This window comes from Panthera leo, chromosome D1 (genome assembly GCF_018350215.1).
Source record: "Panthera leo isolate Ple1 chromosome D1, P.leo_Ple1_pat1.1, whole genome shotgun sequence".
Lineage (NCBI taxonomy): Eukaryota > Metazoa > Chordata > Mammalia > Carnivora > Felidae > Panthera > Panthera leo.
Window position 1 is genome coordinate 5,637,280 of NC_056688.1, and position 12,923 is coordinate 5,650,202.

The 12,923-nt window shown below is 39.4% G+C and overlaps 1 protein-coding gene across 1 annotated transcript in view; it reads right to left on the bottom strand.

Moving 5' to 3' along the window:
- GUCY1A2 (guanylate cyclase 1 soluble subunit alpha 2) overlaps positions 1–12,923 on the bottom strand; it is a 321,468-nt gene that overhangs the window by 97,832 nt on the left and 210,713 nt on the right. Inside the window, exon 6 of the mRNA XM_042904735.1 lies at positions 1,006–1,149. Within this exon, the coding sequence (XP_042760669.1) occupies positions 1,006–1,149 (144 nt within the window). The remainder of the gene's footprint in view (positions 1–1,005; positions 1,150–12,923) is intronic.

Below are 12,923 nucleotides of genomic sequence, written 5' to 3' on the forward strand. Positions count from 1 at the left end.
TAATGTTTCCTAGTTTCCTACTATCACTTCTCATGACAGAGCAATTAATTTAAATTCCCCACTGAAATTTTCTCAATCTACACATGCAACATTATTGGCACATTTTTTCTTTCCTAATAGTTCAGTGAGGTGCTTAGTAGTTTTTAGAAATCTTAAAGAGTGTTAAATATTTTAAAAATATTTTTAACACAGCATTTTAATAATTTTAGTCAGAAGGACACTCATAATATCTAATTTGCCCTAACTCCAGGAATAGGATTGTACCACATTTTGAAGCTTTCTTTTTCTCTATTTATTTTAAACTCACATTTGGTGAGCTGTTATAAAAGGGCTGCCTTACATTCATGGTTACTTCTCCAAATACATGATTTCTGGTTTCTAAGAAGTCACAGTAACAATACTTCTGGGATCTACTGGGTCTGGGAAAGACTAGAGGTGGGTGATCTCATCCATTCTTAGAGGTAGACGTTAGACTGCAGAGAGGCATCAGTACCAAAAAGAGTACAACATACCAGGAGCTACATTTCCCACCACTATTAAATTTTCTTAGTTATTGGGCTCCAACCTTCAAGCTCTGCTACATTAAAAACACGCACAGGTAACCCTGAGTGCTGAGGTTTTATAAGGAACACTTACCTGTACACTACCCAAAGTAAGTGTTCAGGTCCTCCATTTTCTTCTGAGGATTATGTCTGAGACCCTGATTCCCACCACTATCTTTGCTTGGTGTTGGTGAGTTGGTAACTGACAATGAGTGTTTCTTTAGTCTGTCTTTAGCTCTTTGTTTTCTCCATGGCAATTAGCCTTTCATACACCTTTTCCTTTTTTGGATCTTACTCCATTTGTTCTTTTGCTGGTGTTCTATGAGTTTTTTTTTCTAGTTAAGCCTCATCCTCCTTACTTGTCTAAATCTGTAGGACACATAAGTAGAATTCAAAAGGGAATTTCTTGCCCCCTTCAGTTAAAGGCATGTTACTACTCAAACCACATTGTAGAGAAGGTTACCTGAATTGGTCTTCCATCAGGTGTCAGCACCTCTTCTGAAAGTTCCATCATCTTCAGGGCCATGAGAGCAATGGGCTTTGCGTGGCAGAGGCTTTTCCTATGGAGTCCTGCAGCAACACAGTATGCATCACCTATTGTTTCCACCTGCAGCAATCAGACAAACCAAATGCAAACATATGATAATGAGCCAGAAGAGAAATGATGAGTTATCTGCAATCACAAATGTTGCTGAAAACATGTCAGCAAAACATCAATAAATTAAGCAATTAGACAACAGAGTGTAATCACAGCAGAGTTTGCAAACAGCCACTGTCGAATACTGACATCTCACTCCAGGACTGTTCATCAATGTAATCACCATAGATGATCATTGAAATTGGGGAAAACTGGAACATAAAACAATTATCCTCCACAAAAACAGAACTGCCAGTATTTTGTGTGAACAATTTTCAAATAATGACCTTTTACAAAGCTATCCTCTTGTCTCCTTCAACCTTTCAATATTATTTATATCTGAGAGATGAGAAACTGATGTACAAAAACCCATCCATAACCCTACAATTAAAGAGGTAACAGGCACTGTCAGAGTCTTTTCAGACCCTATTCTAATTTTATTGTCAGCATCCATTCTGAATAGACATTGCTTTTGTTAAATCTCCTAAGTATTTACCCCAGGTTAAAATTCTTAAATTTCTAAGGCATATAGCATGATACATAACTTATGTTCAGAGGAAAGTTCTCTAATTATCCAAAGTATATGGTGGTATACTTTGGATAATTTGCAAATGATATATCTGACAAGGGGTCAATATCCAAAAACTATAAAGAACTCCTATAACTGAACACTAAAGAAATCAAATAATCCAGTTAAAAACTGGGCAGAGGACCAGAATAGACACTTTTCCAAGGAAGACATACAGATGATCAAGAGACACATGAAAAGATGCTCAACATCACTAACAATCAGGGAAATCCAAATCAAAACCACAATGAGATATCACCTTACACCCATCCGGGCTAAAATTGAAAAGACAAGAAGTAACAAGTATTGGTGAGGATGTAGAGAAAAAGAAGGTGGGAATGTAAATTGGTGCAGCCATTGTGGAAAAGAGTATGGAAAAAGTATAATACTTTTTTAAAGAAACAGTTGCTCAAAACATTAAAAATAGACATGCCATATGATCCAATAATTCCATTATTCAGTATTTACTGAAGGAAAATAAAAACATGAACTAGAAAAGGTATATGCATCTCTATGTTTACTGCAGCATTATTTACAATAGCCAAGACCCAAAAGCTACCTAAGGGTCCATCAACAGACAAACAGATAAAAAAAGATGAAATTGTGCCATTTGAGACAAGATAGATGGACATAGGAGGTATTATTCCGAGTGAGATAAGTCAATCAGAGAAAGACAAAGACCATGTGAGTCCACTCATAAATGGAATCTTAATAAACAAACAAAAAGCAGAATCAGAACTATAAATACAGAGAACTGATGGTTACCAGAGGAGAGGGGGATGGAGGTGTTGCCAAAATGGATGAAGGGGAGAGGGAGATAGAAGCTTCCAGTTATGGAATAAGTCAAGGGAGTAAAAAGAGCGTAAGGTATAAAGTCAATGATATTGTAATAGCGATGTAATGGGACAAGTGATGGTGAGCACAGCATAATGTATAAACTTGACCAATCACTAAGTTGAACACCTACAACTAATCTAACATTGTGTGTCAACCATTCTCAAATTTAAAAAGTATATGGAGATGGGGCGCCTGGGTGGCTCAATCAGTTGAGCGTCCGACTTCGGCTCAGGTCATGATCTCACAGTCCATGAGTTTGAGCCCCGCATCAGGCTCTGTGCTGAGAGCTCGGAGCCTAGAGCCTGCTTCAGATTCTGCGTCTCCCCTTCTCTCTGCCCCTCCCCTACTCATGCTCTCTCTCTGTCTCAAAAATAAATAAAAACATTTTTAAAAAGTATATGGAGGTAAACTCCTCAATAGTTCTAACATTTTAATTAGAGGAAAGTGACAAAATATTATGTTAAATGTCCAATTCCAATATCACCTTTTCTATGAATCCCTCCATGGTCTCTCCATTGGTTCTTAGTACAACTAACCGTTCCTTCTGTTTTCACAGCACTTCCCACATCTCTTTGCTATGGCTTACATCATAGGTTATAATCAAGATGTATCCCCAACTCTGATGGCAGCTCTTTAAGAATGGGTCCATGTTGGGGCGCCTGGGTGGCTCAGTCGGTTAAGCCTCCGACTTCAGCTCAGGTCACGATCTCACGGTCCGTGAGTTCGAGCCCCGTGTCGGGCTCTGGGCTGATGGCTCAGAGCCTGGAGCCTGCTTCCGATTCTGTGTCTCCCTCTCTCTCTGCCCCTCCCCCGTTCATGCTCTGTCTCTCTCTGTCTCAAAAATAAATAAAGGTTAAAAAAAATTTTTTTAAACAGAAAAAAAAGAATGGGTCCATGTTTTCTTCATCTCTGTATTCCTAATGCTTATAGTGGTTTCTAAAATATAGCTACTTAATAAATATATACCAAATGAATAAACAAATAAATCATGTTTATCATGATTTATCCATGTTTATCCATGTTTATCATGATTATAATAAATCATTCTAATAGTGTTTTCATATTCACTGCTCATTTCATGAGCGCCACATAGATGTGTATAGAAAAAAAATTGCCTCTGAATGATTGGAGATGCTTCTATCATAAATTACCAAAACTTATAAAATATGCTATTAGTTAAGATATAATAGCCATAATTAGATTTTGTGTGAGTGCATTCTAACAATAGGGTATTAAAAAATGTACTGCATAAAATCTGTTGGCACTTATTTAGGGAATATAATGAGAAGAGTTAAGCTCATGAGACGAGAAATGCCAAAATGATCACTTGATCACCAAAATCTTCTCAGAAAATATGCATCTAAAGTTACTCCCAATACCCTAGACCTATCATGAAGTTCAACATTTTCACCTGTTTTCTTGTGCCAGAGAAATGGAAATAAAATCATATGGTGAGAAAAGAAAGACAATCCATTGTGAGTTGGGAAAGGTTATACTCCAAGGACTGAAATATACTTCCCCCAAAGAATTCCCACTGAGAAAGACATCCAGTAAATAATGAATGTCTAATATGTGTCAGTTTACCATTTCCCCCTGAAAACACAATGTCCTCTGCTAATTCTATTTATTTCATCTTTTTGTACTTCTATATACTTTTTTTAAGTTTTTATATAAATTCCAGTTAACAAACAGTGTAATATTAGTTTCAGGTGTACAATATAGTGATTCAACACTTTCATACAACACCCAGTGCCCATCACAAGCGTACTCCTTCATCCCTGTCACCTATTTCACTGATCCCCCCACTCACCCCCCGCTTTGGTAACCATCAGTGTATTCTCTGCAGTTAAGAGTGTGTTTCTTGGTTTGCTTCTCTCTCTTTTTCCCCTTGGCTTACTTGTTTGTTTCTTAAATCCCACATGAGTGAAATCATATGGTATTTGTCTTTCTCTAACTGACTGACTTTTCTTAGCATTATACCCCCTAGCTCCAACCATATCATTGCAAATGGCAAGATTTCATTCTTTTTTATAGCTGAGAAATATTCCATTCTATGTATATACCACATGTTGTGAGCCATGAACTTTGAAACTAAATTCTGATTTTCAGATATCAGAACACATAGGCAGTAAACTATTTGTACAAACTGAATTGCTTTACAGTGAACTGTGAACATGCATGTTCCTGAAGCATTATCTCTTCTTGAAATCCCTATCCTCCTCTTCTTCATCAGTCATCATCTTCATTATCTTTCAGCTAAAGTTGAATGAGTTCCACTAAATGTGTATTCCTAGAATTTGTACCATAACAATACAGATTAGTTCTATGTTGCACTTTTTCTTTTAGCTGTGTGTAATGTAGTATGGATATGGACCAGTTGCCAATGGATATGACACAGAATTCTAAGAAAGTGCAAGATAAATGTGTACACAATATAACAAATTCACATGAAAATCTATACATGATCATGTAAGCTTTTATAGTATTTAGTTTCCAAATATTTGAAGTCTGTTTACCTGTCAGAAACAATAGGATCAAGAATTAGGCAAGGGACATCTGGGTGGCTCAGTTGCTTAAGTGTCTGACTCTTGATTTTGGTTGAGGTCATGATCTCACCAATCATGAGTTCCAGCCCTGTGTTGGGCTTGGAGCTAATGGCAATGAGCCTGCTTGGGATTCTCTCTGTCTCTCCCTCTCTCTCCCTCTCCCTCCCTCCCTGCCCCCTCTTGCTCGTGCTCTCTCTCTCTCAAAATAAATAAATAAATAAATAAATAAATAAATAAACAAACTGAAAAAAACTAGGCAAGAAATAGACATCAAAAAACAATGGCCTTTATCAAGTTGTGCAACTCACAATTATTCATAAACATTCAACATATAGAAAAAATCTAAAAGATGTTTTCATCATGCTAGGCTAGAGTATGTTGCAATAACAATATATCTTCAATATCTGAATGCCCCAAAATAACAAAGGCTTATTTTTGATTCATGCTACAAATTCATGTGAGTTAAGGGATTGGAGGAGAGGGGAGAAACGTGTGCTGTGTCTCTCTACTCTAGGACAAAAGCTAATAGAACCTCCCCACCTGGTGCTGGTTGCCATGGCAGAGATAAAGAGGTTCTGACAAACCGTGCACTAGCCATTACAGCTTTGTCCCAGATGTGACATATAGAGCTTCTCAAGATTCATCCACCAAAGCAAGTCACATGACCATGATCAGTGCAAAGGCGATGGGAAAATTCAACCACCCTTCTGCCCAGACACGAGTCAGAAATATTTGGTGAGTAGTACTTGTATGCACATGAATGAATAGGTAATAGCTTAAAAGTTTTCAAATACTTAGATGTCTGGAAACTGCAGGTAATATATCTGTAAGATGTTTTTTTTTTCTTTCCTTACAGATATATTCAGCCTCTTAACCTAAAAATCTTGGTCTAAATGCTACCACCTTAGCCATGCATCTTTCCATGGAAGTTCTATTCTTCTCTCCCTTCATCTAATTCTGATCTACGCAAGTTTAGCAGAATTAAGTATATATGCAAATTTTAATGGGTTCCCTCCAAAAACATTAGTCAATTTTGCTTCACGGGAGCAGAAAAAGGGAAAACATTATATATCAATTACATTTGCTCCTAAGGATGTTTCCTTGAGTTAAACCAGATAAACAAGTGGAAATTGTAAACTTTCAAAAAAAAAATGCCTGTAAAGTTGACTATGTTCTGAATTCCTTTACACTTGCTTTGGTGTTTTTTACATACAATTTTAAATACAACAAACTACCTAAAGTAGTGCATTTCATTTATTTTTGACATCTCTGACCTGTTCTTGAATGGTACTAGATAAGAATAAATATGGCTAAACTACTCATGGAGGTGGAAAAGACCGCTCACATCCTTTTCTGAACATAGGAGGCTTCTGCACTAAAATTATTATGTATGACTATTGCCTCACATATTATTATAGATGCTTTTATCAAACTAAAACAATTTACCCATCTCTGTATATCATCTGTTCAACCCTTGATAGTAAAAACCCTTACATTATCCCAGAAATAAAGGAGGTGTAGAAATAAAGGAGTGCACAGAGCTGTGCACTCTTCCTTTTTATTTATGTTATTTTAGTTAAAAAATTTTTTTAATGTTTATTTATTTTTGAGAGAGAGACACACAGAGTCAGAGCCTGAGTGGGATAGGGTCAGAGAGAGAGGGAGACATAGAATCTGAAGCAGGCGCCAGGCTCCAAGCTGTCAGCACAGAGTCTGATGCAGGGCTCAAACTCACGAACTGTGAGGTCATGACCTGAGCCAAAGTTGGACACCCAACCGACTGAGCCACCCAGGCGCCCCAATGTTATTTTAGTTTTAAAGTAATCATTTAAAAGAGTTTATTTTAGTTCTTAATAGGATCTCACTCCTGTAACATTCTTCTCCATCCCCTCCAGGCTAATGCTCAAGAAATATCTACCAGGTTTCTTAGAAATTTGGGCACAGTAAGGAGAAAGGAGTTTGTGTGTGTCATGGGGAAGGGTAGTGGTGGTGATATTGGCCTAGGATTAGCCTAAAAGAATACTGTGTATAACAGGGCAATGAATAATCTCTGTCCCACGGATTCACATCCAACTCAGTCCTTCAATCCCACATTCCTTGGTCTGTCTTCTTTTGAACTTTAGGACTTGTAAAAGAAAGCTTGTGGAGTGGGGGGAGGGGGCATAAAAATAGAGGGTCAGAGAGCTCTGGCAGCCTATTTTACTGGACAACCTCCCTCTCTCCTTCTAGGTATCATCAAGAGGAGAACCAAATTGGAAAGTCTGCTTTCTAATTGTTTTGCTTTCTGGTTTTGGTCCCTCAAGTCATTAAAAACAGAAAGAGGAGAGAAAAGTTGAGAGAGGCACAGAAAGGAGAAGAGAGATGTTGGAATGAGTTGGAGGCAGATGAAGTCTACAAATGAATATGTCTTTTCTCTCCTGGAATCTCACAGAGCACTTTGTCACCTGGTTATGATCAGGTAGGCAAAAGGGGGCTGAGAAACATGCCACACTCTGCATGAGCTCATTGACTGTGGCTAAGAACACGTAATTCCCAGAAAGGACACCCTATTCACCCTTGTTGAGAGGATAGAGCCACACCTGCCAGCCTAATCACCTCTCTGACATCAGGTATGGTTCCTGAGTGACAATGAAAGGAAGGGAGGTGGAAGAGGTTTCCAGTGGTTGGTAGGGAGCCTGAGTCCACAGGTGGTTCTGAAGGTCCCTGTCACCTAGAAACCAAAAAATGGGGTCGCTGGTGCTCTGGACACAGATTATCCAAAAGACTGACTAGAAAAGGTAGAGCATGGCACAGGCCTTCATGAAGACTTATCAGTAGCAAAAAAGCTACTGGAAAGTTTTGGATTTGGGTAGATTGAGAGGTCCCTTACTTTTATCCTCTACCTCATACAAGTTCAGCAGCTCTCCACTGTTTATGTCCCTGTTTCCAGATACTCAGCAGGGTGGGTGACATGGGCTCCTGGCCAAAGATGAAAATTCAGGTGTTGATGGCCAAGCACAGGTCTTGGGGCCATGGCGTTATCCACTGGAAGATGAGCAACTTGCCAGACATTAAACATGAACCTAGATTTTCATTGTTCTTGTGGTTGTGGGGCTTGAAGATACAATGATCCTCTTCCAATATGACTGTTAAGTATCTATATCAGAAGCAGGCAGGAAGGCCTTGACACAAAGATTCAAGCAATGGAGATAAAGGCAGTGCTGTCTTTAGTATCATTTCCTTGGCTTAGACAGATGATGGCCATGTCCACAAAAGCTACATTAATGATGATGACAGCACTGATGGAGCACAGAGACCAGCACATGCACAACACCATAGTTGCCCAAACAGAGGTCCGACTAATGATGGCAGGTAATCTGGGGCGAGAACAATTTCCAAAGGCAGGAGTTAACCACATGAGTACCCAAAGAGCTTGAGTATCTCCATGGACTGCCCTGCTGAATGTGGTCTGATTTCCCTTCACAGGGTAGTTACTCCTGTACGAACTGGGCTATAGTTCCCCATTAGTAATAACAATTGTTTTGTCAGATTCTGGGAGGCTGTGGTCTGAGGCAGTGATGAAGGTGAAGAAGCTACAGGTGATGTCCTGCTCCTGTAGATGAAGGGTGGGGTCGGAGGTGGGCAAACGGTGCTGATCCTATGTTTCAAATGGAAAGAAATGACACCTGTCCAGAAGATATGACCTCATCATACTCTTTAATGATCGCCTTGTTTCTGCAGTAAGAGTCTGTCCAAAAGAAGACCCTGAACTTGTAGCCTGTCCTGGGATGTCTGAACTCTTTCACCCTAATTGGTATAAACCTTAGCAAATCTGCATTGGAGCTCTTAAGTGTTAGGTGGGGGTTGGCTCAAAAGGCGAGGTCCCACAAGGCGGGTATATTTTGGTTGATGAAACTTGTGCCCTCACCCAAGTGCCGCTGCATTTACCCCAACTTGGGATTCAGGTGGAGAAGGCCCTGCCAACCTGAGCATCCATGGTCTCTAACTCCACACTCAAGAAAGTCCCTGAAGAGATCATGTTCAGGGCTCAAGGTCCCCCCACTTCCTTTACCTCCACCACTTTATTCTCCTGAACCATCTCTCATCTGAACATCCCTTCCTCATCTTCTCCTCTACCTCCTCATTCATTTTTCTTCTCCAGGATTCCAATCTCTCCACTGGCTCCTCATCTACTACTTCCTTCTGCTGCCACTGAGAGAGAAGGTGGCACACTCTTCAGTCATCACCTGAGATCTCTATGACACTGTGAACCAGATCTCTGTAGGCATTCCACCTGGCATTACCAGGGTGTGAAAGTAGATCACTCACCAGTAACAGAGGTACAGGAGAAAACTGAGGCTTCACAGGTGATGGCTGGCAGAATGCAGCAGCCTGTATGGCCACACCCTGCCACCCTAACTCTAAAGGAGGGGACACCACTGAGGACACCAGTTCCTGGGATTAGACAGAACAGTAACAACTGAGCACGAAGGGCCTCTATCTCCCACAGGGGGACCAAGAAGCAGCCTCCACCTCCTTAGCACATTCATTTTCATCAGACGCTATGTTGGGAATCCACCTCCACATATTTATCCCCTTCCTATACAACGATTACCAGAAAGCAAAATTGTTACCCTGTCCTTTTTAATTTTTTTTCAGATCATCTTATAGTCAATCCAATATTAGCAGTTTCATCATAAGTCCTATTTTATGATGTCAAAGACTGATATTCTGGAAATAACTTTGATGTTTTAATGAGTTAATGTTGCAAAGGCTAGTGCTCCATGCTGGTCCTTATGTGGTCATTGGCAATAAGAACAAAGGTGTGATGGGTCATTAAAGTAACGTCCTATTACTTCTAACTTTCTATGGATGTTACCTCTTGTCACACAGGAACTGAAAGTTCTCACTTGGCATTGTCATTAACTGGAACTTCAGAGAGAGGAGTCTCTGTACACAAACACTGACTCTTTGCACAGTCTCAGGAAAATAAAAGTTCGTGCTCCTAAAGTCAGCTCCCATTTTTACCCCTGGACTGTTTTCCCCACTACAGCTTTAAAATTCACAGCCTGATTACCACCAGACATCCTGAATCAGCAAACGGGTTGAAACCAGGTTTATTTACTCTTTTTTAAAGGCCTTGAAAACCACATGGATGTGCTCATTATTTTGAAAGGAGATGTCTCATAACGAAGAGGAACTATTTCTACCTCACTGGGTACACAGCTTGGAGGGCATGTTCCTAACACTACAAACTAGACAGACAAAGTCTATCTCAAGAGGAAGCCCTCACTTTCAAGTTTTCTTTCCCTACTTCTGAGTGCGTAACTGGCATACAAATACCCAATGGATAAATTTCTCTCTTTAGCATGGTATTACATTGGTGTTGGGAGTGTGTGTGTGTGTGTGTGTGTGTGTGTGTGTGTGTGCATGCGCGTGCACGCACATGTTTATATTCTCCTCCTACTAGATATGTACTTTACTTTTTATATGCCTGGATCCTAGCACAGTAGCAGGATCGTTTTTATGAGTTTTACTGAATGCTTTAAATTGTGTCTGATTTCTACAGGTTGGAATTGTAAAGTTTTCCAACTCAAAACTCAGGACCACCTACATAAAAATCACCCAGAGGGTACTTGTTAAAAATCAGACCCCAAAGGTCCCACACCTAGATCTACTAAATCAAAATATAGGTATAAGGCCCAGCCATCTACATTTTCACATGTTCTCAGGTATATTTGTGATTTTCGAAGTTGAAGGACTTCTCTTATATTACATGAACTAACAACACTACAATATTTACCCAGATATTCACCTTTTCTTTAAGACCCAAGGAGAAGAAAAGAAAAAGAAAAAAGAAAAGAAAGAAAAGTACTCCTACCCTTGAACTCGTCATTCCCATATACTCCTTCTTGGTCTTCCACCCTATCCCATAGGGCAATAAACTTCTCCAAAGATTTCCTTGTCAGAACTTTCAACAAGTCCTAGCCCAGGCATCACCCCAGCCCCCCCCCCCACACACACACCCAAAATGCTGAGGGTCATTTTGCACAATAGGTATTCAATGATCCAAAGCAAGTTTGCTAAGTTCAATTAATGGCTGTATAATCGCTTAGCAATTCAAATGGAAACTACTTTAAGGATTTACTGATAAAGCTACTTAAAAACCCCTCATTCTTTAAAAAAAAATCTGTCTAATTACACTCATTTTGGTTGACGTTTCTGACCCAAATACTACTTCTTTTAAGGATGTCTCTACAGTGCTCAGCTGATACAGCACTGGAAAAGAGGTCATGGATATAAATAGAACAGTGATTTGGCCTGGTAACTACTCCCAAATGAGGGAAAATAGATTCCAAATGACTGCCTATCAAATAAAGCTCTTCTGGTAATATGCTCAGTAGATCTAACAATATAAACTCCAGTTTCTTCCCAGGAATCTCAACCATGTGGAAAATGCTGCTGTCAAGCCCCAGGTTATTTACCATAAAAGTTATTGAATACCGGGTCACGTGAAAAAAGAAAAATATATTGAAACATGCAGTCAAAATTTCTTTCTAAATCTTCAAGTTAGATGTGGGCAACTGAAAATTTCTTTCTGCTGTCCAGCAGGCTATCCTGTAGGATCATCAATGATAGGGCTCCAACTCTCCACTTTCATCCCCCACTACCACTTTTACTCTATGCGCCAATCAAAATGAAGAACACAAAGTTCTTTGCCAACTTCCCATATCTCCCACCACCATGTTTATACTCAGAGTTACTGCTCTACTTGAAATCATCAACTATTTACTCTTTGTAAAATAATTACTGTCTATCACTTTCAAGAGAAGTTTTCCAGGGATTCCTGATTTGCCAGAACTTTAAACATTGCCCCTAAAAATCAGTGAATGTCTGCTATATTTTCAGTAAACACATAATGAGTGTAAAATTAAGTGAATTAATGTCACAAAAGTGAATAATTTCAAGACTTATGATAATGCTACAGTAATCAAGACCTTGTGATACTAGTGAAGGAACAGACAAATATATCAGTGGCACAGAACAGAGAACCCAGATGTAGATTCTCAGAAATACAGTCAACTGATCTTTGACAAATAATGAAAGGCTGGGCACCTGAGTGGCTCAACTGGTCAAGTGTACCACTCTTGACTTCTTAGCTCAGGTCTGACTCTTGACTTCAGCTCAGGTCATGATATCATGGTTCATGAGTCTGAGCCTCACATCAGGCTCTGTACTGACCGTGTGGTGGAGCCTGTTTCCGAAATGGTCTCTCCCTCCCTCTCTGCCCCTCCCCCGAGCATGCTGTGCTAGCTCTCACACACACAAAATAAACAAGCAAACAAAAAAGAAGCAATGACAACAAAGTGGAGCAAAGATAGCTTCTTTAACAAATGATACTGGAACGAGTAGATATCCACATGCAAAAGAATGAATCTAGACAGAGACCTTACACCCTTCACAAAAATTAACTAGAAATGGCTCACAGACCTAAATGGAAAATGGAAAACTATAAAACTACTGTAAGAAGAAAACCTAGATGACCTTGGGATATGGTGATGCCTTTTTACATACAATACTGAAGACAAGATCTATGATAGAAATAACTGATACACTGGACTTCATTAAAATTAAAACCTTCTCTACAAAAGACAGTATCAAGAGAATGAGAAGACAAGACAAAGACTGGGAGAAAATATTTGCAAAAGACACATCTGATAAAAGAACTCTTATCCAAAATATAGAGAGAGCTCTTAAAATTCACCAGTAAGAAAATAACCCGATTGAAAAATGGGCCAAACACCTTAATAGAC